The 26078-nt window shown below is 38.0% G+C and overlaps 3 protein-coding genes across 6 annotated transcripts; 2 read left to right on the forward strand and 1 right to left on the reverse strand.

Annotated features, from left to right (window-relative positions):
- Positions 1–75: 75 nt before the first annotated feature.
- LOC121906760 (protein lifeguard 3-like) lies at positions 76–7764 on the reverse strand. 2 transcript variants are annotated; one of them, XM_042425833.1, is made up of 12 exons: positions 7697–7764; positions 4083–4982; positions 3904–3971; positions 3736–3800; positions 3577–3630; positions 3373–3423; positions 3199–3238; positions 2976–3013; positions 2748–2835; positions 2296–2391; positions 2114–2167; positions 76–481 (listed from the first exon to the last, which is right to left on the reverse strand). In XM_042425833.1, the coding sequence occupies exons 2-12, from the start codon at positions 4339–4341 to the stop codon at positions 332–334; spliced, it is 963 nt and encodes a 320-aa protein (XP_042281767.1). In that variant the 5' UTR covers positions 4342–4982; positions 7697–7764; the 3' UTR covers positions 76–331. The 2 variants fall into 2 exon arrangements, with proteins under 2 accessions (XP_042281767.1, XP_042281768.1); XM_042425834.1 differs by lacking the exon at positions 7697–7764 and having other exon boundaries at positions 4083–4357; positions 4812–5482.
- On the forward strand, positions 7079–15909 carry pnkd (PNKD metallo-beta-lactamase domain containing). 2 transcript variants are annotated; one of them, XM_042425831.1, is made up of 9 exons: positions 7079–7270; positions 7721–7836; positions 8480–8592; positions 9502–9560; positions 9812–9904; positions 11046–11209; positions 12474–12560; positions 12806–12921; positions 13902–15909. In XM_042425831.1, the coding sequence occupies exons 1-9, from the start codon at positions 7113–7115 to the stop codon at positions 14073–14075; spliced, it is 1080 nt and encodes a 359-aa protein (XP_042281765.1). In that variant the 5' UTR covers positions 7079–7112; the 3' UTR covers positions 14076–15909. The 2 variants fall into 2 exon arrangements, with proteins under 2 accessions (XP_042281765.1, XP_042281766.1); XM_042425832.1 differs by lacking the exon at positions 7079–7270 and adding an exon at positions 7316–7460.
- A 1940-nt stretch (positions 15910–17849) lies between these two features.
- On the forward strand, positions 17850–25394 carry gmppaa (GDP-mannose pyrophosphorylase Aa). Of its 2 annotated transcripts, XM_042427309.1 has the most exons (13): positions 17850–18006; positions 18773–18870; positions 19226–19329; positions 19536–19728; positions 19929–19988; positions 20086–20216; positions 20356–20370; positions 22304–22438; positions 22627–22724; positions 22807–22853; positions 23099–23191; positions 24185–24353; positions 24828–25394. In XM_042427309.1, exons 1-13 carry the CDS (start codon positions 17967–17969, stop codon positions 24926–24928), a joined length of 1284 nt encoding a protein of 427 aa, XP_042283243.1. In that variant the 5' UTR covers positions 17850–17966; the 3' UTR covers positions 24929–25394. The 2 variants fall into 2 exon arrangements, with proteins under 2 accessions (XP_042283243.1, XP_042283244.1); XM_042427310.1 differs by lacking the exon at positions 20356–20370 and having other exon boundaries at positions 17852–18006.
- Positions 25395–26078: the final 684 nt, after the last annotated feature.

Here is a 26078-nt window from a genome sequence, read left to right on the forward strand (position 1 = left end):
TTTGTACAGGTTATGGCTACATCAAACAAGGCCGATCCACCAAAATACTACTTCCTAAAACAAAAAGGCATAACAAAATATTAAATAGCAACCATTCAGAATACAAAGCTAAAGTTCGCTCTTCATTTAGATCTACAAGATGTAAATCACTACCCTGCTTTAAACAGTGCAAAAATAAACCAAAGTGCCTGAGTATTAACAAAAAATGTGACTATATATAGTTACATTTATAGTTTGCACAGTTGTGGATATATAGCATTATGTTTATTGACGAACACAAGATACTGTAAGTCCAAGCTCTTAGAGGGCAAGATGTGTTCTACCGGTGAGCTCATTCATTTGCAGCTCCACTGATTTGGAGGATGAAAAGGAAAATGTGAACAATGTCTATGTAGAGAGAAAGAGCTGCGAAGATGTACTCCTCTGGGCTGATCGCCAGCTCTCGGTTTCCAATAAGAAGCTGTGTGTTGTATACTAAAAACTGAAGAAGAAAAAAACACAGAGAAAACAGACCAAAGTTTAGTCATCGAAAAAAGAGGGAACTTGGGTTTGTGTGCTTGAGTTGTCTTTGTTGAGTGCAGTGTGGAGATACCAGAAGATATTGATTTTATATACGGTTTGTCTTGTTAATCCTAAATATAGTCACACACAAAGTTTTACTGAAAGATCAAGAATGTGTAGATATTCTAAGAGCATACTAGCACATTATACTTGCTAAACGTACCATATTCATCTTATTAGTTTAGTGTTTTATCATGTTAGCATTTACTATTTAGCACTAAACACAGTCTACAGCAGAGGCTGATGGGAATGTCATTAATTTTTTAAGGTATTTTATAATAAACCCAAATGATTATCATTTTAACCTGACGATGGAGCTAGAAGAGAAGTCTGGGGATCACTAAAGGTATTGCAATACACGCAGGGGTGTAACAAGAATTTTGCAGTACTCGCAGAGCAAAACATAAATTTACCACAGATTATATCTCTTGACATCATAGGAAGATTGCAGAGAAATCTGCTCAGCACCTTCGTGCTTCTAGGGTGGAAAACTATAGATGAATTTACTGATCCCATGGCTCTTTCTGCAGCGTCAACAGCAAGACAAACCTGATGGGTATAAGGCTCTAGAGTCAAATGAAGAAGCAACCCCATCAAGTTTATGATGGTCCTGGTAGCCTTGGATCTCTTAAACTGCTTGAAGGAGAAGGACCGCACACAGAGTTGTGCTCGTTTCATCAGCTGCTTCTTTATTCAAACAGCATTGTGCTGAATCAAAGCCCAACAATTCACTTTCCGCCTTCATCAAGGGCTGAACAGGAATAATGGGTTGAAAACCACCTTTTATACACTTTCAATCATCACACAAGGCATCCTGTAGGATAATTACATCATGATGTATGTGGGGGACACAAAACGGCAATTGAAAATCCGGATTTCAGAACACAAAAGCACTATTAGGAGACAGGATCTAATTTCTCCTGTAGCAAAACATTTTTTTTAGAGCAGCCACACAGTTACTAGTCCATGATTTTAAAGCACCGAGAAAATGAATTGCAATAAAATGAGATGGGAATCTGGATCTATTGCTTTAGAAACATGAAGCATTTTGGTTACATAAATTAAACACACTATCGCCACATGGACTAAATGAAGAACTAGACTTCAGGTGTTTCCTTACAAGCTAATTTTAACTGTTATTATTTAGCTTTGATACAATTTGTTGGAAATTTTACTGGAATTGGATTTTTTTGTCTTGGTTGGATTGACTCAATTTAACCACAAGATGGCGCCATAACGTGTAAAGCAAACACGGGTAACAATACAGATGATGGCTTGATTACTGAATGATGTAATTATCCTACAGGGTGCCTTGTGTGGTGTTTGAAAATGTATAAGAAATGGTTTTCAACCTATTATTCCCATTTGGCCCCTGATGAAGGTGTAAGGCTCTAGCGCAAATTGTCAGCATGTTGTTGGTCTTTCTAACAGTTGTGTATTTCAGGCTGTAAGGACCATCATGCCTCTTGTCATTCAATAAAATTTTAAAAAAAAACAACCTTGTAATACCAAGCTCACAAGCTCTCCATAAATTCAGAGAACGCAGACTCACCAGAGTGTAAACGATGGCTCCAATTGCAGCGTAGAGCATATGAAGCCAAGGGACCTGTTGAGTGACATAAGAAAGGCCTCTGAATGTGAAATCAGTCACACAGATACACTCCACTGAGCTCCTTGCACTGAGAAACACGAGCAGAGGGAATAAATTAAAGAATTTGACCAAAGAGTCCTCACGTATTGGAAAGAGAGGACGATGGCTGTAACAATCCCAAGAATCATGAGCAAAACGGAAGCAATACAGAGAAGTCCCCCGCAGGAGGTGAAGTCCACCTGTGATGAGAAACAAGTCATTAACAGGATGAAAGAGAAGTTAATAGGTTTCACGCCACATGAAAGAGCAGTCAAGATAATTTCAAAGAGGATCAGAATGATGTTAAAAAAAATAATAAATACATGTCGGGTGGATTTGTCATGTACCAGCCAAAAAATGTAACTTTTTGTCATCTCGAGTTGCATCAGACAGTGAAGTTGGATTCACATCTCAAAATGTTATAAATATTTAAAGGAACCCAGTGCGCCATTGTAATGCGAGACAAAGGAGTTCTTTTACACTGACAACAAAGACATCCTCTGACAAGCCACGGGCTACTGAGATACAGAGAGACACAGTTTACAGCTACATCTACCTTGGTTTGAAAGCAGAAGATCGTGACAGCTACACAAACTAACGCTGTTATTCCCATGGCGAGAAGCACTGCTTTTGTGTCATAATAGCTGTAAAAGATACATAGAATGATTAAAACAAAAAATATACATGATGAAATAAGAAAAAATATCACAGCATTTAATACATTGTTATTGAAATGTACTGTATTTGCATATCGAGGTGCATTGAGTTGGAGCCAAAAACAAACCTTGAGATTGTTCCAGCCATGTAAGACAAGGCCAGGGTCTGTAAGACAAAACATGAAGACAGTGTGTCATAGAGCATGTTTGAAGATTTTTTTTTTTCTTTCTTACTGGCTGTCTTTGTTTTGTTCGTTTCCACTCTTGAAATCAGATATTATCTAACTCTTAACATTATGTTAGTTTTGCCAAGTGGGTCTGCTGGACCACATTCACACAAACAATACTTACAAATACTCCCAGCAGCACAAGATTCCATGGGAAACGCCTCCTATAAATACAAATCGTAATGAATATTTTAAAAAGTATACAAACAGAAGCGTCATTGCTGCTGAATATTTAAATAAGACATAACATTAGTAGTAGTAAAACTACTTAAAACTATTAAACTTATTCACTGCTTACCTTGGCTCTTTGCAGCAGACGAGAATGCAGAAAACCAAAAAATAAACCACACTACGGAGAGATAAAACACTGAGTTTGTTACTTTACATATAACATATGACAGCATGTCATGAGAATAATAGCAATGAGAATATCATTTGATTCTGAAGCGTTGCAGCTTTTCTCTCTTTTTTTTCACATATTTCTGTTTTGTTTCTAACTCACAAAGATGCCCAGTAGATGCCAGGATATCTGATGACAAACAGCTTCACTGGGTCACTATAAAAGCACAAATATGAGGGATCACTCAGGAGACTGTTCATTGCACTCTAATACAGATAAATTAAGCAATCAGATGGAGTATTGTACACTAGGGACACTTACACAAATGTAAAGACAGCGACGACTGAAAAAGTGACAGCAAGCTGTGCTGATAAAATTAAGTAAACCTGCCCACAAACATACAAACATATCAGTGGATGAGATTAACAGGATTGAACAACAGAAAAACACTCACACATGCGTGGCATGAGCAATGATAAAAATGCTTACCTTTCTGATGAAGGCATGCCGAATAGACCTGCTCTCCCACTGGGTGCTCAGAAAATCCTCCATGTCTCCTGCAGAATTGGGGATAGCGAAGTGGTGATTTATACTTATTTCAACTGGGAGCTAATCTTAATATAATGCAGGATGCGATTAACTGAAGTCCTGTGTCATTTCCTCAGAACCTGGGTTGGATGCGGGCACTCCGGCGGACAGAGTCGGTATTGTGGTGGGCATCCCAGATGGAGAGAAGCCAGGGGCGGCCCACATGCCAGCCTGCGTGCCCCCGTAGCCAGGCGGGCCGGGGCACATGCCAGGACTAGGGCTGTAAGATGGAGGTGGTGGAAAAGGGGAGCCATGTTGGGTCTGGTTTGGGTAATCTCCATACTTAGGATGGTGCAGTGCGTCCTCATAGGGTGGAGGATTATCTGTTTTAGAGGTCATGATTTTACAGGACCACCTTAAAGAGATGATAAGTGGTGATCAGCTTCATCAGACATACTGGAGACGTTTGACTACTGGTTGTATGACATATACTGACAAAAATCATGAAATATACACAGACCTACAATTGCCCATGTGTGGTCATTATTGTATGAACAGCTGTTATACCTATACCTATAAAGTCTATACCTTTCATTGTCACAAGTACAAAATAATATCAGGTTCTCACATTATTGTGACAAAAAACACAATTGAAATTACATTGTAACAATGGTAAACAACCCCAGTTTAACAAGTAAACAGTGTATTTATGGAAAAGCCATGACCTTAAACAAATACCATATAAAATACCCCAGTCAAACAAGAAAAGTCTAAAGAAACAATGGTACAAATGAGACTTTGTGTGTACATTCTTGTCTAATCTGAATAATACTTTAGACATGAACAAAAATAAATTAAATTGTACTGACCTGGTGGCTTTAGCCTAAGAGGGGAGCACTGTTGCTTTCACTCCTCTGTCTCCTTGGAGGCTCGCAGACTTGCACCACAGGAGGATGTCATCTTTGTAACAGGATATGGTCACTGACACTCACACTGTCACTGATGTTCTCCAAAAGCTGGAGAATCCGGTTGCTCAGGGTCTTAACAAAATAATAAAAATACAACTCAAAAAACAGACTGTAGAGTGAAGTGTTCTACAAACATTTAGTTAGATGTTGGGACATATATTCCCAACATTGAGTCACTTATTTTTTTGTTTTGTTTTTTTGTCATCTGACCCAAATGTTATTAAATAGCCTACTACACAGCCTGTTGTAGTGTCTCATTTTCAGCTGTAGCTGAATGGTAGTCAATGTCCCACCAGGAACGTTAGGTGTCGCTAAATTATTAAAAAGTGGATCGAAACCAGCTGACTCCATTCCACATTTATGTCAAAGGTGGAATGAGCTCGTACAAGGATATAATATAATATGATTAAACACTGGATAAAGCATTTCAATGTTTTTTGTGTGGGAATAAGTTCAAATTTAATATATCATTACCACAGCAGCCTACAGTTAAACCTAAAATGAAGTTACAATAGTAATAAGAGAAAAGCACTTTTCTTGACACGACATCATAAAGGTTATTTTAATTTAATGTCAAGTTTCTGAAAAAAAAAACAACCTTTCTAGCTTTCTATGTGATTTTTTTACATGATAGGTTCATGAAAACACAATCATATTGGACTTGGATGTAATAGTAAAAAAAATTCTTATGACATTTTTCAGTTTGTTTTAAATGTACTATTTAATATTAACATTGTACTAGAATTTTTCAACTTAATTAACAGCACAATACTTTTCATTTTAACTCTTGTTATTTTGTTATATGTTTTTAACACTGTAATACTTTGAGATTCACTGTGAATGAAAAGTGCAGTGCAAATTAAATGCATTATTGTTATAATACTACAAGACAAACAACAGTACGGGGAGTGTTGGGGAAAAATAAAATAAACTGATCAAAAAAACACGAGCAGAAATGAAGTTGTACGGTGTAAAAGATACATAATGCAGACATTAAAAGAGAAAAATAAATAAATAAAACTTTAAAAAAGTGAATAGGCAATATTGCAAACCAACTTAAATCATCTGGCAATGTTTTCCATAATGTTTCTCAAGAGATGAGATGTCTTTAAAGCTTTATTGTCTTTAGACACCCTGCAGACAGAATCATAGAATATCTGAGGTTCATCATAAAACACATTTTTATTTGGAAGAAACTCAAGAAATCTGGCTTTGTGAATATTATGTTTGCCCAAAAGACACAGCATAACATTATAATCAGTGGTGGAAAGTAACAAGGTACATATACTCAAGTACTGTACTTAAGTACAATTTTGAAGTACTTGTACTTTACTTGAGTATTTCCATTTGATGCTACTTTATACTTGCGCTACACTACATTTCAGAGGGAAATATTGTACTTTCTACTCCACTTCATTTATTTGACAGCTTTAGTTACTTTTCAGATGAAGATTTGACACAATGGATGATATAACAAGCTTTTAAAATACAACACATTTTTAAAGATGAAATCGGTGGTTTCCAACCTTTTTGGCTTTCACAAAAAAGCAGTGTGTAGTCGGGGTCATATTTCAGATGTCTATGAGTTGTTAACAGCTCCACCAAATGGTGATTTCTCCCTCTAAACTTCTCACATGGTTTCATCTCAATAAATGTTCAAATGATCCAATATTTCGCCAAAAATCAAAGATTGGAGAAAAAGTCCAAAAACTGAAAACAGATTTGTGTATCAGAACTTTGTTTTTTTCTTCTTTCCTCTCCAATTAATCATCTTACGACCCCTCAGATTTATCTAGTGACCCTTTGGAGGGGCCCGACCTCTAGGTTGGGAACCACTGGAATAAACAAGCCAACTGTATATAAAGTAGTTCAAACTAGCTCCACCTCCAGCAGCTACAACAGTAACATGCTGCTCACACGCTGATGCTTCAGTATTAATAATCTAATGATGTCATATATAATAATATATCAGTCAGGGGGACTAAACCAATACTTTTACTGCAATACTTTAACTACATTTTGCTTAAGTTTGATTTTAATGCAGGACTTTTATTTGTAATGGAGTATTTTTACATCGCTGTATTGGTACTTTTACTTCTTCCACCACTGATTATAATACAGTACTAGAACTGTTTTTGATCTCCACGCTCTCGGGTTTGGCGTGTGTCGTTCATGACGTCATGACGCTCCACTTCAGAGGCTATGGCGCTTCCTGACTGGATGGTTACGCTGACTGCCACCGCATCCTTCTTCTGCTTCTTATGTTTATGTGTCCGCTTCAGACGCACGGGACAAGTGCTGTGGAGACATTTGTTCAGTAAGATAATGGCTCGCACGGAGAGGCCGTTGTTCAGAATCGCGTGAGTGTCATATGACCCGCATTTAACAAAACGAGATGTTGTTGTCATCGGGGAGGGGGGGGATTCTCGTTAGCGTAGCTTAGCAACATCTAGCGTTTAGCTGCGATGGGTGCCATTCTTCAGAGGCAGACCACACTGTATTACACATGTGTTGCCTTTTAAAGTTGATAGGATTACCCCTGAAACTATGGTAAAAGGCTTTTCCTAAACCGATAATAGCCTCTGTTTTATTTGGCATACACATGAGCCACTAACTTATATTTTGTAACTGTCTCATACTCAGTGTTTTAATCGAAAAATGGCTCCGCATAATCTAATATTTCGTGGTAATGTAGTTTTAAGCGCTTTGGCCATGTTAGCTTTGCGGATATGTCACCTGAGTCCTTTTAAAGATGGACGAAGCAGCTAGCAAGCCTCAGTGTTTACCTGCCTCTTTGAACTGTGTCCCAGGTACACGTTGTACACCAGGACCAGGCTTGGCTACATGTACTACAAGAGGCAGGTGAGGAAAGCCCGGGAACATTACCCTTCTGGACACTCCACAGCTCTGCCCGTGGAGTTCAATGGTGAGCAACAGTGTGGATTTTATTGTTCACTATGTTCATACAGTGTTGCTCACATGTTCCCTGGTTATTGTGGGGGATTGGCTGCCTGAGTGCTGTTTACAAAGAAGAAAAGGCCTTGTTGATTGTGTCAAACATAATGTACAAATATATAAATATATACATGAATCTAGTCGTTCTCACTTCGATCAATGCAAAGTTGCTGTCAAGACATACTACACATCATATGCATACAAAGCTACATGTGTACGTGCCGGCAGACTTAGGAGCAGTTTTTTTTCCCCCCTCAGGCTATAAGACTACTAAATAAATAACAAACACACACACAACAAACAGACACACACACACAAAGTGCAATCCAACCATTGTGCAATATCCCATTTTCAACCTTTTGTGCAATAACTGCCGTCTGTATAATAACTTTCTATAGGGTTTAAATTCACTGATATATATTTTTTTATTATTTTTATATAGTGTTATTGTATTTTATGTGTCTTTTTTATATATATTTATTTACTGTTTTTACTATAATGGAGCCTCCCAGCCAAAGATTGTACCTGTATAACCGGAGTGACTATAAACATCTTGAATCTTTTACCAATCTGGATGAAAAATGTAATACTCTCATTTCTTTGTCTGCCCACAGGTATCAAAATAATTCCCATCTCAGTGCTGTCTGACAACTATAGCTATCTTGTAATTGACACCGCCTCCAGCGTTGCAGTGGTTGTAGACCCTGCAGACCCTCAAACAGTTCAGGTGAGTGCCTCAAGAGTCGGCGTCAACTGTCAGCTGCATGTTTGTTTGATGCCCAGACGTACGTACACATGGTTCCTGGCTGTGTTCAGACCGATTAAGGACTTTCAGACACTGCGATACAGAAAACAGCGGACGTTTTCCTCTGCAATAAGCCTTTTTCTGTTGCAAGAGGAGATAGATTGACACATATCAACAGTACAACAAAAAGTTGAGACAAGCCAAAGATTTGCCAGATCTTATTGCCTCTATTTCAGTAGCATGTTGTACCTCATCTGATGTTAATGGTTGGGATCTGAATTATCTTTGAGAAAAGATCAAATAGAAACTACCATCAAAATGATGAATATATTAGTCAATATAAGAACAGATATTAGAATTAATAGCATAATCCCATAGTAGCTGTTTCTTTATAGTAGCCATATTGCAGGAGCTACCTTGTTGAAAGAGAGCCAGCATACAGTTTAATGACATATGAGAACCCATTGTGAGATTTAGGTATTCAGAAACAAAATTGCAGGAATGTTTGTGGTTGTAGTACGAATGAAGGATGTGATTATACACTTCAAACCACTTTTATCAAGCTCACACACCGAAAGCAGCTCAGTGACAATTATGCCTTTTCTTTTATCGTAAAATCACTTTTCTAACTTTTCAGCATCACTTTCAATGCACTTTAGTTATTATCAGTCACCATAGTTAACTATAGCTGTAGCTGTTGACAATCAATAGCAGTAGTGAATGAGCGTTGTAAGCGCATTCTCAGCTGTATCCATTAGTAAAATAAAAAATGCCGTACTGTGTCAACAATCTGAAGTATTTTGCAGCACAGCTGGCTTTTGAATAAACTGCTGTCGAATAGTTGATTTAACACGGTGATTAAAGATTTTAACAGCTCTCATAACTTTTCAGGCAGTCCTTAAGGAGGAGGGAGTAATGTTGGAGGCGATACTCTGCACACACAAGCATTGGTGAGTTTTATAGTTTGATTTTATATATCCTTGTTATTTTAATGTGTGGTTTGTTTTTTAGGATTTTATGTATGAATAACTTGAAGAGATTAGGGATAAATATACTAAGTAGGACAGTATGTGTATGTGGTTGAAATTCTCTAGCATAGATTGAAGGCCAAATCAAAAACAACATATTTTCTAATGATTCTGCAGTACATTGTCCCGTCCAAATCACTGTAGCAAGCCTCTGCTTTCTGTCCTATTTACAGGGATCACAGTGGGGGAAACAAAGGGTTGAAAAGGCTTCACAGCTCATGCCGAGTTTATGGAAATGCAGCTGATAACATTCCTGGCCTCACACAGTAAGTCCCTGATAGCACAGTATAGCACACTGCGTCACACAAGAATCATTCCGACTGTACTTAGTCTTGTCTTGTTCTCTCGGTCAGCACTCGGAGCAGCTGACTTCACACTTAATTATGATGGTATGATAAACTGTTGGGTTATGCCTCGGGGGCGGTGGTGGCCCTAAGAATGAGGTCATTGCTATAGGTTTAGCAATTTACTTCCCAGTGCCTCTGTCTGCTTACCAGTGACTACTCTGTGTTTAGATTTTCTTGTAATAACCTCCTGCTCTCATTGTCTGGCCATTTGGTATTAAGGCCCAAACGCTCTAAAAGCAATAATTGACGCCTCATTTGATAATTGCCTCATTTGACGCGCCTCATTAGACGCTCCTATGGCACTCTGCAGGCATCAGATTTGAAATGCCAACAGTACAGAAACCAACACAGATTTGTCCTGTTGTTCTTTGTATTTACTGCTGCATTAGTTATGAATAAATGAAAAGGAGAAATGCAGAGGAGGAAACTGAAACTAAGAGCGTCTGTTTCCACAGCAAATCATCTGTAGAGTGTTTGATGGTTATTTATGTGTGCTTTAGAACCTAACTACCATGAAACAGTCAGAAAATAACTTTTGTATTTCTTGCATTCAACGCTTTGTTCTCTCTACCAATGCTCCCTCTACCAACGCTCCCTCTCCCTCTCCTCAGTCGTGCTATCTGTCTCTTTTTCAGTTGCAGAAAAGACAGCTTTGATCGCTGGGTCCTCGTTTGACACTCTAAAATCGAAACAAGGTCGGAGTTTGGGCGTCGAGGCAGTTTGACGCGCCTCATAATGCTTTTGGTGCGCGTTCACCCATTTAAAAAAATGCGTGTACTTCAAAACGTGCGTGTCAGATGCTTTCAGTGCATTTGGGCCTTTAGAGTTACATCCGAGCTGCTAGATTGGCCTTAAATTTTAAATTTAAGATATTAAATAAAAATTCAACATCTTTCATTTCCCTAACCGTGTCACAGCTATTCTCAATCAGATTTATTTGTCTTTTTTATATACTGTGTGGATGCAACAGCTTCGCAATATATAGGCTCCAAACGGCAGCAGGCTGTAGCGAATGAGTGGTATTACATTGACACTGCTGTATTTTTTTCTGTGTTGTCAGCCCTCTCTCACACAAGGATTCGGTAACAGTCGGTCGTCTGCACTTTAAGGCCCTCTTCACTCCTGGACACACAGTGGGCCACATGATCTACCTCCTGGATGGCCGGGCAGTCGGTGCCCCCTCCAGTCTCTTCTCTGGTGACCTGGTGTTCCTGTCAGGATGCGGTAAGTTACATAGAGAACAGGATCCATAATAATAATCATATAGAACTGCGTTCGGGTTCACAGCAACTCTTGCTTTTATGTAAAACACAGAGAAGACACAGAAACCTCTGTATCCTCTCACAGAGACATTTGCAATGTGTTTGTTTGGAATCATTGTACACATAATGCAGGTCCTTGTACATCCTGACGAGACACTGAATGCAGAGATTGTAAGGAGGTAAGGAACTGATTGTTAGCTAATGCAAAGCTAAAAATGCAGCCAATGTAAAGAAATACAGCTCTCTGCATGAAGACAAGTTGATGCTACTTGAATATGTGATTAATTTGCATAAAATGGCTTACAGTGTCAAACGGTATCCATAGGTCAGGTCGACCAGAGAAGGGGAAGGAGTTCATGATCTATCTGTACTATTTTAACTGTATGGGAGAATCCTGTCTGTGCAGATACCCAGTGGCTTATCTGAACCACATTCATTCATTTATATACTGATCTCAGACCTCAAGACCAGCTGTTTTCAATTACAGCCATTACAGTCACTTCAGTTACAGTAATAACATTTAAATTCATGGATTTCATGATTCATCTGCCTTCCTTTGATGCTTTATGTGGTTTACTCCACTTACACATGCAAGTTGGTACTATCTCTACCAACTGCTGCTACTACATGCTAATCGAACCTTTTCCTATTTTACCTTAGCAAGCAAATTAGTTTTGCTTTGCCAATCCCAGAGTGTTTGTTCTGAAAAAATCCTTATAGCATGGCTATTGGCTAATATTGAATACTTTTCATGTTGTTTGGTTGTTCATTGCACCATATGGTTGTTGTTTTTACTACCATGTCTATTATGTACGCCAGGCAAATTCCTTATAGCCCTTTAGTGTAAATGATTTAATTACATGGCATCTATAAGTCAGAACAGTTAGTAGTACAGTAGCATACAATGAGCTTTACTTAACACAACCTAATGTACTTAATGTAACGTTGCTAATGTGCTTTTTCTTCTACTATTCATTTACAGTACAGGATAATAACTTTCATGACCTCTGATTAATCAGGAATAGGTTGCTTTGTCCTCAGCAGCTGACATTTTAAAACAAAATCACTGTTGTGAGTCTTAAATTACATGTCAGGTAGCAACGAAAAGATCCTAAAGAGTGTGGTCTTCTAAATGCGGATACAAGACCTTCTAAAACTCGCAGATACCCTGAAATAAAACTCAAACTCACTTGAATTCAGTCAAATCTCTTCTTGTTGTTTTTCAGGGAGGATGTTTGAAGGCAGTGCCACAACAATGCTGTCATCTCTGGACACGGTTGGCTCCTTAAGTGATGATACTCTATTATGGCCTGGTAGGAAAAACCTTCACAGTTGTCAGAGACTTAGTTCCAAACAACTGCATCAGTGTTTGTCATGTGGGTGTGGATTGAATGTGTACCAGCTTGATTTTTGCACATCGCAGAAATGCACTTATTTACAGTCAAGGTCTTGAAAGGGGTTGTGCATGGACAACTATAGAGTGTAAGATTTGTAGGGTTATGCATATCAGCATGATTTTTTTTTTTTTTTTAATTTTTGTCCTCTGGTTGTCCCGAAGGTCATGAGTATGCAGAGGACAACCTGCTGTTTGCTGCTGAGGTTGAGCCACGCAACACTGCCAGGGAAAACAAATATCAGTGGGTGCTGCAGCAGCGAGGCCAGAAGCTGTGCACGGTGAGAATGATGTATTGCCATTGTTATGCCTCTCTAGCACACCAACTCAGAAAGGATTCATGTTGCCCAGCACCTGGGAAGAAGGGCTTATCACCTGCCTACAGTGTACGAGTTGTCAGTGGCCGAGCGCTCGCACTCCTCTCACTTCCTCCTCTTTCAGGCTCTCAGTTGAGTCTCATCTATGATACAGTCTGCAAGAGAGCAAAGGTTCGCTGTTAAGTGAAGTGCCTATGTAGAATTCAGATGAGTTTTTTTGTGCTATCTATACAGCATGAGAGCACTAGAGACGGGTTCACACATTTGCACATCCCTGAATTTTGACAACTTTCATACCCAAAACAAATGAAATGATTGACTACATTGTTTTCTCTGCGTTACATGCATGCTGGCTGCATGAAATGTGGCTGGTGTGTTTTTTGATATATTTTGATCTTTTGGGTTATTTTTGGATATGATGGGTAGTGCAAGGGTAAAGTAAAGAAAAATACATGTATACAAACAACAAAGAAGGTGTATAAACTGGTTTAGAAACATATGTCAGATATGTCCCAGATATTATTGGCTGATGTTATTATATGAATATAATTTGAAAAAGAATTTGACTTATCAGATAGTCAAGTTGGGCCATTCAGGGCTAGACTACTTAAATATCAGCATGTGGTGCTGAATATGAGCGAGTGAGTCAAAGTAAACATCTCACGGTGCACCGCTGCAGGGATTGTCTTCAGATACAGATTAATCTGAATGTGATTGTTGATATTTAAATGCCTGTTCTGTAATAGGCCCTTTTCACAGCAGACACCCTGACTCGTGATAGTGGGAAAAGCACAAGTGTTAATAATAACATTAACAATGGCTCTGCTCTATGCAACAGTGTGAACAAAACCTGCTTAGAATTAGTGTGTAGTATGGATTTGAGACTCAGCTCATGCATGTCAATTTTGAGGATGACTGCTATTTGACATACAATTCATTTTCAGAGTCCCTCCACCATCGGAGAAGAGAAGGAGTACAATCCTTTCCTGCGCAGCCACTCTCCGGAGCTCCATCTGGCCCTGGGCCTCCAGCAGCTCCAGGATGAGGACTGGACCCAGTTCAGGGCTCGGGTGCTGGAGGAGCTGCGAAAACGCAAAGACCTCTACAACAGGAGATAGTACTGAGAGCATTAAGACCAGATGTCTGCTCACCTATACTGGCCAGTGGTACCATAGCAGCATGTACAGTCGTAGTAATGATAAGCTGAGCTCTGAGGTTCTTCATAAAAGGTTAAATCCGTTCAAACACATCCGTTTTGTAACATTTAAAGGGGCATTAAGTAATTTTTGAGCTTTATCAACCTGTATCAGTGACCACTAGGAACATAGTTTCATTATTAGATAATAATCATTAATCCTGTTACCTCTCCACATGTATATTATGGTAATTTGGTGTTTTCAGACAGAACATGCGTATTTATTGCTTCCTCAACAAAGAGACCTGAACAATGATGTAGATTTGCATGAGTAGCTCTTAGCTTTTGTTTTACAAGTAGGTACAACCAGATTTCTGATTATTGTGTGTTGAAACACTGGGTGATAAAAGGTCTGCACACTACATGGAATAATTCAGCATGTTAGGTACTGTATTGTTTACTGCACAGCCTGGTTCATTTTTAAGGCAAGTAATGAATAGTCTGTAAAAGCCTTCGGTGGGTCGGCTGTATGAGGTACGCTGGTTTCACATTTATAGTTCTCCTGAAGAGTAATTACCCTCTTCACAAAGTTGTGACTTTTGGACTTGAGTATTTGATTGTGAATATTTGACGTCATTTTCAACAGGAATGGTACTGTTAATTTAACAAATCACAAACACATGTTGTTGTCGGTACTTTGTGCTAAAGTCAGCGCAATCTATGGAGAAAGTCTGTACACCAGCCTTTCATGTGAATCTTTGTATGCTGAATCTAAGAGCCAATTTTCTTTTGACTTAGAATAACTCGCATTGGTTCTTAATGGTGCATGTGATTGGGATACTAACCCCTCCCCCCCACCAATAACTTTATATTTCACTCACGTGCTCATGAAACAACAGCAAAATATCTGCAAGTGGGCCTGAAGTGGAAAACGTGTTTTCTAGTAAAGACCTTTTTTGTGCCTCTCAGCAAATGTTTTTTGCCAAACTGTTTCTCATTTAGAACTGTATTTTTTAAGTGTTTAGAAGTTGCACTACTTGAACAGCATTACATGTGAAGGATTTGACCGGTATTGCATTGTGATGTTTGCAGGGCACGAAATTAGCACCAGCTACCAGCCAAATGCTGGTTAAATATACAAGTGGCTGGTAGATTTCCTTCAAGTACCAGCCAAAAAGAAACACTGTTAATCTGTTGAGTGGCTGGTAAAATTTGAATGTTCACTAGCCATTTGGCCAATGGACAAAAAAGTTAATGTTGCACCCTGGATGTATGAGATATGACTGAATTGCTGTTTTGGGGGATGATTTATGTTGTTAGCCTGTAGAATTACTCTTGACTGCCAGCAGTTATAATTCAATTAAACTTACAGGGTGATGTTGAATCAAACAATCAGTATACAATTTGTTTTACGGTTTTGACTGATGTATGAAATGTGTTATATATAAGAGTAAGATGGTGATGGAATTACAAGACCTTTCATTTTCTTTCTAAAATTCTAAGAATGTGGCATTGACTGTGGCACTCGCTTTAAAATTTCAGAAAGAATGTTTTTATAGACAATTTGAAAGCTTTGGAAACCAAAATTGTACATATTTTGTAATATATTTAATGTTTTATTATACTGTGAGACTATAGTGGAGGAAAGCTATTTCAGTATAATAAACACGTTCTTATTCCCATGCACATTTGAATATTTCTGTTGCTGCTGTCATTTATGTTGAGGTGGGGATGGGCCAGATTGTAAAGGAATAAACCTTTCATGTTTTGTAGAAATATGAAAGCTCTTCAGATTCGTCTGTTGAGCTTTTACCAAAGCACCTTGTCCCCTGGTGATCATTGACTAAAATGTTATTTTGTTTGTTTGATGCAGATTCACATCTTATTTGCATATGTTTGAGTTAGGAATAGAACCACATGGGACACTGTTTTACTTCAGGTTACGTTTTAATGAGAAAATATGAACTGCATTAGACCTGTGTATGTGTTATTTGTTGTCTTTATGAGTGCTTAAAACTGACAGCTTTGTTATGTTTCCCACTGCTACAACTTCCCTCAACTCAAATAAGAGTATAACCTACCTTAATCGCATGTAAAAGATATGCTAAAAGAGGATAAAGGCTAAACTGAACTTTCTGGTGATGGCAGTGTATTAAAACATCAACAAACTGTTGTGTCCTGAGTCCACATCAGGAGACACATTTTCAATCTAATGTGTTTCAGCTGTATAAATCACAGGAATACAGAAGACCGAATAGGGAATTAAATCAGCAATCGTACAAAATGAAGGAAAAATAACACTATAATGCCCTTGAAAGGCCTAAATCTGTGATGCTTTTGGCACATTCAGAGGCTTGTTTTGGCTGCTGATTTTTGTTTTTCTTGCAAGAACCTTGAAGGCCTAAAATCTCTGATTGTCTCGTCACATTTAAAGATCCATGATCTACAAGAACATGAATATCTTATAGAACATGAGAGGTTTTCAGATGTAATTCTCTGCACTTCAGAATTCAAAATGGTCAACAACAATTTTAATCATCTGTACCTTCTTCAAATTACCATAAATGAATTAATTAACCCTAAAAATGTAGATTTTGCCTAACAGCTCTATTGCAAATATAGAAGCCAGGATTATGATAAATTTGCCATTTGCCAAGTCTGAAATCAAAATGCCAACTTTTAATCTTGTTATTAGTTTATCTTTGACTTTGATGCACATGGATAGGTTCAATGATAGATCTTCTGTTAGTTCTGATTTCTTATAAATCTGTTAATTGTTATATTTTCATTTGGGAGGCTTTTACTACCTGTTTTGTTCTGACCATTAAATACAAATATATTAGACTATCGCTTAATGAGTGTACACATAACATTTGCGAGGCTCTCACTTTCTCCTGTAGTTATTTGACAGCAGAGACATGTCAGTCAGGACTCAGGAGCACAAAGTGTTTTACCATAGAAGTCCTCCGAAATGGGATAAAAGTGCAAAGACCAGTTCACAAAGCTGCTGAGAGCAACTCTGGGTGTCTCAGAGGTCCCTAAGCTTCTAAGAGAAGGGGCAGGGATTGATTGTGTCCAGCAGTTAAATTTCTGAAATTAAATATATTTGCATATTTTAGAGTCTGAAATTTTTAATGAGGGAGAAGGAGTAGATGTAATTTTAAGGATTTTAACAAGATAATTGCATTTTTATGGAAAAACTATATCAGAGTAGAGTATTTTATATACATGCATACAGCATGTCTAGAGGGGACCTTTAAATTAAATTGCCAATTATCTTTAATTGTAGTTGTATTTAAATGTGTCTATTTATAATGTATTGTGTTTTTGTCATTTACATTTTGTCTTGATGCCTTTTATGTTTTATGTAAAGCACTTTGAATTGCCTTGTTATTGAAATGTGCTGTACAAATAAACTTGCCTTGCCTAAAATAAAAAATGAAATTAAAGTAAATGAAAAGTAAATAAAACAAATACAATGATAATAACCGACCATTTAACTGACATAGATGCTTTTAGCCGTAGGATGTTTTGTGAATAGTTCTTTACAATCTCTCTCCGTTTCTGTCGCTGCACTCCGCTCCATGTTTTAAATCTGATTGTACCGACGTCACGAGTACATGCGGACTTATTCGCATGCGCTCTGCAAAGACCCGCCCCTACTCTGCCTCTGATTGGCTGTGGCCGTGATATTCCTAAAATAACCAATCAAACCAACGAAGGTAATGAATACTAGCCAATCAGAGGCAGAGTAGGGCGGGTCTTCGCGGAATGCGGATGTGAAAAATATAAGGCTATACCACAGAGCAGCAGGTTGTGTGTTTTCTTATCAGTCAGGAACTTATCTGTCACAAACTACGGCTTCTTGGACAACATGTTGAAGGCGGTTATTTTAATTGGTGGGCCCCAGAAAGGTGAGGAAAAATTATATCTCTTCGTTGTGTTGTCATATTTTTTAGAGTCAGCTGTGTGTGGTTAAAAGCGAAGCTAGGCTACTAATGCTAACAGTTTGTTTATAAGTATCACTGACGTGGCGTAAGGAGAGGACGCCGCACAAACACAGACATACAACAACGTTTGAGAATCGATATCATAATAAATTTTATGACCTTAGCACTAACTGACAACATGTAAATAACAATATCAGTTAGCTGATGGTAATAGCATAAACATTGGCTCATTTCATTACCTATTGTGCTTATTCTCCCCTGTATGAAGTGAACGTACTCCATTTAAAAAAGCAGGCGTTTTAGGATAACTGCAAATGTACCACAGTACTAAGTTAAGTAATACGTGCAATTATGGCGTTATGATATACTATTCAGTTCGGCATGCATTCAGTCCACCATTTAATGTTGTTTAATTAAAATATCAGCTAGCTTATTTTTCCAATAAAACACAGTGGTGAATTTTAAAAGCAAAGTGTAGATTTCACAGAAATAAAGTGCTGCTGCTGATCAGTTCTATTTGTCATTTATTACCTAATCCCTAAATGTATCAAATGTATTGCTGAACATTTGCTTGTCTGTGAAGAAGGCCGTTTTATAAATGCCAGAAGTTTGAAGTTAGTTTGCCCTAGTTTTTTTTTTCCAAAATAGAGGAGAGGAGATGATATATAGTGTACTGTTCATGTCTGGAAGAAAAAGTTGTCTGAACTTTTATTTGAACATTGCTTTGCAGGCACAAGGTTTAGGCCACTGTCATTTGAAGTGCCCAAACCCTTGTTTCCAGTAGCTGGTGTGCCCATGCTGCAGCATCACATTGAAGCATGTGCCAAGGTGAGTATCCTTGCAATATCAGAGTCATTTTACAGAGAAAATGTAGTATATGGCAGATGTGCATCAATGGTTCCATGGCCAATTGTGTTTTGTGTATTTAAATGTATATCTAAATGTTTTGTTACTTCGCCGTACTCATATTATGTTTTATGTACTTATTTTGGGTGGTATAAGTGTTAAATTCAATTTTAATTTGGCCTGATATGTTTTGGCCCTGCATAGCATCACTTAAATCTAGTTAAAATGGTAAAAAGCTTGTCTTTTTAGTTGGTAGGTGTTAATCTAATCTTCTGATGCAGAGGACAGTACGTTCTAAATGAAATAAGTCCAATAATAAACATGTCTTGTGCTACAGGTACCAAATATGAAGGAGATTTTGCTCATCGGCTTTTATCAGCCAAATGAAGAACTGACCAGATTCCTTTTTAATGCGCAGCAGGAATTCAAAGTTTCCATCAGGTAAACAACAGAGCTCAAACACCAGTAAACAATAGAGCTCCTAGCTACATCTCTATAAACAAGTACAGATATACTTAGTAACTTGCATACTCTCCATATAGCAATGACATATGTTTCATATATAGGGGCAGCAGTAGTTTTCTTGCCATGTTGCACCTAAACTGTTGAATCACTACAGGTTTGCTGTTCTTGACTCTGCTCCGCAGGTATTTGCAGGAGTATGCAGCCCTGGGTACCGGAGGGGGCATCTATCACTTCAGAGATCAGATTGTCTCTGGCAGTCCAGAGGCATTCTTTGTTCTGAATGCAGATGTCTGCTCAGCATTTCCCCTAACAGAGATGCTCAGCTTCCAAAAGGAACATGGAGAACCAAACAGCTTTGTTATCCTCGGGACAACGGTGAGATTTCATTATTGACAGTTGTTATTGTCTTTAATAGAACATGTACATCTCTAAAAAGTTTTCTTTCTGTGTTTTGATTACTGTTTATTTTGTGTTGTTTTAGTATCTTGACTTCATTGAAATATTTGTATCACATCCTTGATGTTAAAACAGAAGTTAATGTATCCTAAATCAGACTGCCTTTCTTCTTTTCTCAGGCAAACAGAAAGCAATCCATGAACTATGGCTGCATTGTTGAAAACGAGGAAACAAATGAGGTATTTAACCCTTCCTGTCTTATTTCCCCTAATAGTCATGCATTACTGCCAGCTCAATCATAACTGCTCCTCTTTATTCATTTATTTTTTTATTCAGGTCTTGCATTATGTGGAAAAGCCCAGCACATTTGTGAGTGACATCATCAACTGCGGTATATACCTCTTTAACCCAGATATCTTCCAGCATATTGGCACATTCTTCCAGAAGAATCAACAGGACATGTTGTTGTGAGTTGAAGTGCTCCCTCTCGGGGATCTGTGCGTGGGGATGCATGTGAATACTATTTATTCCATTTCTTTGGTCCTCTTCATTTGTCTTTTTTCCTTCCCTTCTCCTGCCATTTCTGTTTCCTCACACAATCATCAGATATCCATACGATGGGTAAGTTGGTACATTTAGGCTGCACGGTGTGATTATAGAGCACTTAGAACGTGGTGTGAGCTACAGTAGGGTCCAAGAGTCTGAGACCATTTTCCCATTCACCTGAATGGGAAAATGGTCTCAGACTCTTGGACCCCAATGTATATAAATATAACCCATTATAAGGCTGAGATTGAGCTGAAATTGATGCTTTGTGAATGTCTCTCATGCACTTCCTCTGCACACTTTTCCTCTAAATTATAAACCTTCCATTTTGAATGCAGCTTTTTTTCATAATTTGCCCTGAAAATGTGCATTATTATTATGGGGGCATTTTGGGGGAGTTTGCCTGGCAGAGATTAAGCCTTGTCTCACACTAAAGACAACATTCGGTGAAGATATCCATTGGACAAACTCCTTAGTCTAGTATTAGGTTTAATCTTTGTCCAGAAAAGCAAACCCTATTGTAGCTTGTTCTCCTGAGGAGGATGTCAGACTTTCTCATGTCTATTTTTATTTTCCTCTATGTTGTCCCTGTTTTTGTTTCTCTAGTTAGCAACAGACTAATTAGATAGCTTGGAGATAGCGAAACTTTGTGTCACATAGTTGCCAGTGAGAATTATGTAATGACTTTGTACCTTTTATAAATCCTCTCTCTATTTGTTAGCTGCTAGACTCCCCACTTTGTTTTTTTTCTGAACACAACAAAAAGCTCCTTTCTGATTAAGGCGTAAATGTGCATGTGGAAAGACTGCACCCTTCTCACTCACAGAAGCTGTATTTCTTTGTTTATTTGTTTTAAAAAATTTTGACACTTTTCACTTTTTGTGTTTTCATATGTTTGTTATAGTGTAGTAGATCTAACACCTGGCACCCCAAGGACAGTTAAATTACAGTATATCACGAAAGGTCAAACCACATGTGCATAATTCACCTACTAACATCAATAGCACTTAAATCAAGATTGGCACTGAATCAGCACAATTTATGAACACATCAGAGATACTTTAAAGAAATAAAAAGAGTTCTGCTGCAAAATCTCTCAGGGCCAACTTTGCCTCTAACCATATCCCTTCCTTTTTGGTAAAACTTCGATTATGGGTGTAATCCTTTAAAATATTCTTTTCATCAATATTTAACATTCTGCTTCATCTCGGGGCTCTCACAATACACTATGCCAGAGACCCTGATTAATATGGAACACATAGACCCATCTACTTAAGTTTTGGATCACTACTAGGTAATCAGCTTTGGTTTCAATCCAGCACTGACACCATTAAAGTTATTACCAGTGGTGCATTTTAACTCAGTGCTCTCATTTAATTCTTGGGGCTGGATAGTAGGGCAGTAGATTCGTGTTTCTGTTTAGTTTTAAGAGGGACTACTTGGTTGGTTTTGCACATAACTGGATATTTTAAAAATCACAAAGACTATTTAAGTACAAGTAGGGTGAAGGTAAAGCACTGGGCATTCATTCTCAATTCTTTTAAGTGTTCTTTTTTCATTACTGGCGTAATTTTAGGCCCAAGAAATTCTGTGTATTTAAATTGGTCACTGGGCAAACAGAAAGGTAAAGTTGGACTAAAGACTAAAACACTAAGGACTAAAATACAGCTTTTAAATTGGTATGTTTATGAGCGAGAACCCTCAGCTACAGTGTCTCATCATCCACTTAGTATTTAGGTTATCATGTAATACCTCCATTTTTATGCTATGGCTTTTAGGAAACAGGTGCCTTATTTTTTTTAAAAATGGTTTACTTGATCCTTCAATAAATTTAGGGAAAGAATATATTGAAATCATTGCAGCCATACCTGATAGTGAGTTTAGTACAAGTTTCTGTATAAATATCAACTTTGTCTTGACTTTCATTCTCACCTTTAACTTTGCACAAAAGATTTTATTTTAATAAATGAGGCCCCTGGCTCTGGTTTGTAAATCTGTCCCCTTGCAGAGAGGAGCCAACCAACGGCTGGCACCGAGCAGAGGCCATCCGGCTGGAGCAGGACATTTTCACTGCCCTGGCAGGGCAGGGCAAACTCTACGTGTATAAAACCCTCAGCTTCTGGAGCCAGATAAAATCTGCAGGGTGAGTTTATATGTCATAAATGCTGTCAGATCCAATAGGGAATAAAGTTATCTTTCCAACATGTATAACCCTGTAGCTTATTAAATGTCAGAGGAGAGGGGAGATATTGGATTCCAAAATGAGCAGTATAATGCAGATGTATGGCTTTAAAAAAGCACTTTGTTGTTTTTTTGGTGATCTTTTCTCAGGTCTGCAATTTATGCCAGTCGATTGTACCTCAACCAGTATCACACAACTCATCCTGAAAGACTGGCCTCAAATAAGGAGGGAGGGCCCAAAATCAGTGGTGAGATTCATTGATCTTCTGTAGCTTTGTTCCTTTCTAATGTTGGAGCCAAGTCTTTTCACACTTCCTCTTGTTTCTCTAGGTAATGTCTATATTCATCCTACAGCCAACATTGACCCCACTGCTATGGTAAGTGTCTTTCCCTATTGTATTGCACTTTACACCATAAACACATACAACATGTGAATGACGTACTATTAATGGCACACACTCTTATGAAATATATGCAACTGTTATTGTGAAAATTGTAAAATACAGGTGTGCTCATTACAGTGTCACTAGTTCCTACCTGGAGGGTTGATCTTTGTTATTTTACCAGTTGCAGTTGTGCAGTGGTGATCACTTAAGATAATTTCTTCTTTTTCTCTTTGCAGTTGGGTCCCAATGTCTCCATCGGGACTGGAGTGACTATTGGTGCTGGGGTCAGAGTTCGCGAATCCATCATCCTACATGGTGCGACTCTTCAGGTAAGCCCTTGTAAATATACAGCAGTTTGTACGTACGTTGCACATAACAGACAAGTAGAAGCACTTTTCTGGTTGCTGGTTGCTCTGATTTTGTGCATTTTCTTGAGACACTCTGGGGTTTTTTCTCACCCACACTGGTTTTGTATTTTGGTGTCATGTACTGCAGTGGAAGTGAAGTCCATTGCAACTTCGGTGCCAAGATGTTTTACACTGAAAATATTAACACTCACTGCAAAACATGATAGTAATTTCACAATTTTAAATGTTTTACATTGAGGCCCAATCATTTTTTAAGTAATTGTGGTTCCAATATACCGTTTACATTGAATAAATATTGACTGTATCATTTTTGAAGACTGTGGGACATTTATGATTTGTGCGTACACATGGTCTAAGGCAGTTCTAAATTTGATCACAGAGTAAGAACAAATTCAGTTAGGAGCATATTGATGAATCCTGGATTTGTGCTTAAAAACGTTGGTACGCACGGTTTATAAGATGCAGTGTTTGTGAATGAGGCCCATTGAGTTTTGAACTAAACTGGGACTCAAATGAATTGCAGATTTATTTGCCCATTCACTGTTGGTGACATCCAAACATGTATCTTTAAGCTCCCCTGTCACACAAGAAATATTGTTGCCTGTGTCTCTCGCAAAGATGTAATTTTTAACGATTTGGAGGTTGGCATAATTTAATCCCATGTCCCATCAGTGATTACTGGGTGCCTCCAAAATAAATTTAGACTGCAGACGACTTATTTGCTTTTAATTGCATATAGCCTACAAGGACAATTTGTTAGTTGAGCTACACTTTCAAATAAACACCCCGCGTTTTTAATCTGATGTTACACTGACTGAAGTACACTGATTTCACCATATCCACTGTTTTTTCACATGTAGGAACAGTATCTGCTATCTACAGCATATCTGAATACCTAAAACACTGTGTTTAATGTTTAACTCAAGATGTTTTTTGTCATTATTTCTCCTTAAGGATCACTGCTGTGTTTTGAACAGCATTGTGGGATGGGATAGCACAATTGGAAAGTGGGCAAGAGTAGAAGGAACCCCAAGTGACCCAAACCCCAATGATCCCTATGCAAAGATTGACAGCGAGACCCTCTTCAGAGAAGGAAAACTCACACCCTCTATTACTATTCTTGGTAAGCATCATCTGACCTTAAGTGAAACTCGCATTCCTCAGATGAATTGTTAAATATTCATCAGTATCAAAGCTGCATTTTTCTCCTCAGCATTTTCCTCTGAGGTTGTCAGAAATTTAAAGGCTCGACAGATGAACAAGAAGCATTACTGAAACTTTGCATTATGCCATCTGTCATTTGTCTTCATCTTTAAAGAAGTTTTTGCACTTCACTTTCCATCGTCATTTCATTTTCTGTAAGTTTCTTTCTGTGATGTTCTTTTTTTTTTTTTGCTTGTGCAGCCATGGTGGAAATTGCTGTTTAAGCTAACTACCTCTTTTTTTTTTTTTTTTTTCTTCTGTTCATTCGACAAACCAGAAATGTGAAACACATCAAATGCCAGAAGTGAGATTTACTGAACTGAAATGTAATGTCATAGTACTGTGCATTGCACTACACTGCACAGATTGAATACAGCCTTGTTTGTCTCCTCAGGTTGTAACGTGACCATCCCCTGTGAGGTGATTATACTCAACTCCATTGTCCTCCCACACAAAGACCTCAACCGCAGCTTCAAAAACCAAATTATTCTCTAGTTAATCTTCATCACGCCCTGTCCACTTACTGTCACTGATGAAGGATGCAGCTGGACGCGTGCCGGCACTGGCTCTGAGTTACTGTATATAAGATGTCAAAAGGGAAGATATGGGACATTCGTTAAATAGTTTTGAAAGATAGATTTTTATATATTTGTCCTCAAGGTTTTATGCATCATTGGGTGTCAGCAATATTAGAGAGAGGCTAATCACGCATGTTGATTCACCTTGAAAAGTGCTGTCATGCCAGATGTTTATATTGTTTTTTTATTAACTTTACCGAACTGTAAAATTACTGCTGACACTAGTATAATATATTTGGTTGGATGTAATATGATGTAAAAAAAAAAAGATGTTTATAGATGACCACGTTCTGTTTCTCAAGGGCATCCTTGACCAAACTTGAGACAAACGGGAATCATTAGAAAATAAAAATTACTGGCTACAGACTGTGGTTAATTTTTTAGAGGTTATTATTTGTGTGAAGCTCTGATTAAAACCTTTTTAGCATCGTCATTGTCAGTAAAAATTGACTACCAGCAAAATAAATCAGGAGGGTTGAGATTTACATCGCAATCAAGTAATGATGCTTTTTAAAATGTGAACTTAGCAGGGGGGCCTTTAGAATCTGCTACATAAACAGCAACAGCAGATACTTAAATTGTGCATTCGCAATCACTAGAGGAACTGTTCTAGTTTATGGATACAGCACATTAACATTCACTTATTAAGCCCTCTAGCGCTCATGATCACTTCAGCACTTTTGTTCCAATTATTGCAATAAGACTTGTCTATTAAGGAGTGATGTAAATCGTAATGCTGGAACTGCAGCGTGATATATTTTAATCAAGTCTCTTCACACACCTCCCATGAAAGGCAACAAAAAAACAAGTTAATGTACATTTTTATTCATGATGAGTTTATTTCAGCTTTCAAAAGGAGGTGCCTGTGTTTATTCAGATGCCTTACTGCTCCACAAAAGTGCCTCATTCCAGTTAGTGTCCCTCATAACAGTGTTTTATCCTGTTGGTGGGATCCTCATCAATTTGGCTACAACCTCAAAACTCCACATGGAAGGTATTTCTAAAATTCATTAGATCAAATAGGCTTTTAACTCCCATAACGGTGAAACATTACATCTGTTTATGTC

Source organism: Thunnus maccoyii, chromosome 11 (assembly GCF_910596095.1).
Source record: "Thunnus maccoyii chromosome 11, fThuMac1.1, whole genome shotgun sequence".
Taxonomy (NCBI): domain Eukaryota; kingdom Metazoa; phylum Chordata; class Actinopteri; order Scombriformes; family Scombridae; genus Thunnus; species Thunnus maccoyii.

Bases quoted from the DNA above. Each gene is read 5' to 3' on its own strand.
- LOC121906760 (XM_042425833.1), bottom strand. From the start codon at position 4,341: ATGACCTCTAAAACAGATAATCCTCCACCCTATGAGGACGCACTGCAC. The intron at 3,972-4,082 runs GTTCTGAGGAAA...CCAATTCTGCAG, and splicing joins AGTGCCCGCATCCAACCCAG to GAGACATGGAGGATTTTCTG. The intron at 3,801-3,903 runs GTAAGCATTTTT...GTTTGTGGGCAG, and splicing joins GGCATGCCTTCATCAGAAAG to GTTTACTTAATTTTATCAGC.
- pnkd (XM_042425831.1), top strand. From the start codon at position 7,113: ATGGCGCTTCCTGACTGGATGGTTACGCTGACTGCCACCGCATCCTTC. The intron at 9,561-9,811 runs GTGAGTTTTATA...TCCTATTTACAG, and splicing joins CTCTGCACACACAAGCATTG to GGATCACAGTGGGGGAAACA. The intron at 12,922-13,901 runs GTGAGAATGATG...ATTCATTTTCAG, and splicing joins GAGGCCAGAAGCTGTGCACG to AGTCCCTCCACCATCGGAGA.
- gmppaa (XM_042427309.1), top strand. From the start codon at position 17,967: ATGTTGAAGGCGGTTATTTTAATTGGTGGGCCCCAGAAAG. The intron at 18,871-19,225 runs GTGAGTATCCTT...CTTGTGCTACAG, and splicing joins ACATTGAAGCATGTGCCAAG to GTACCAAATATGAAGGAGAT. The intron at 23,192-24,184 runs GTAAGCCCTTGT...TTTCTCCTTAAG, and splicing joins TACATGGTGCGACTCTTCAG to GATCACTGCTGTGTTTTGAA.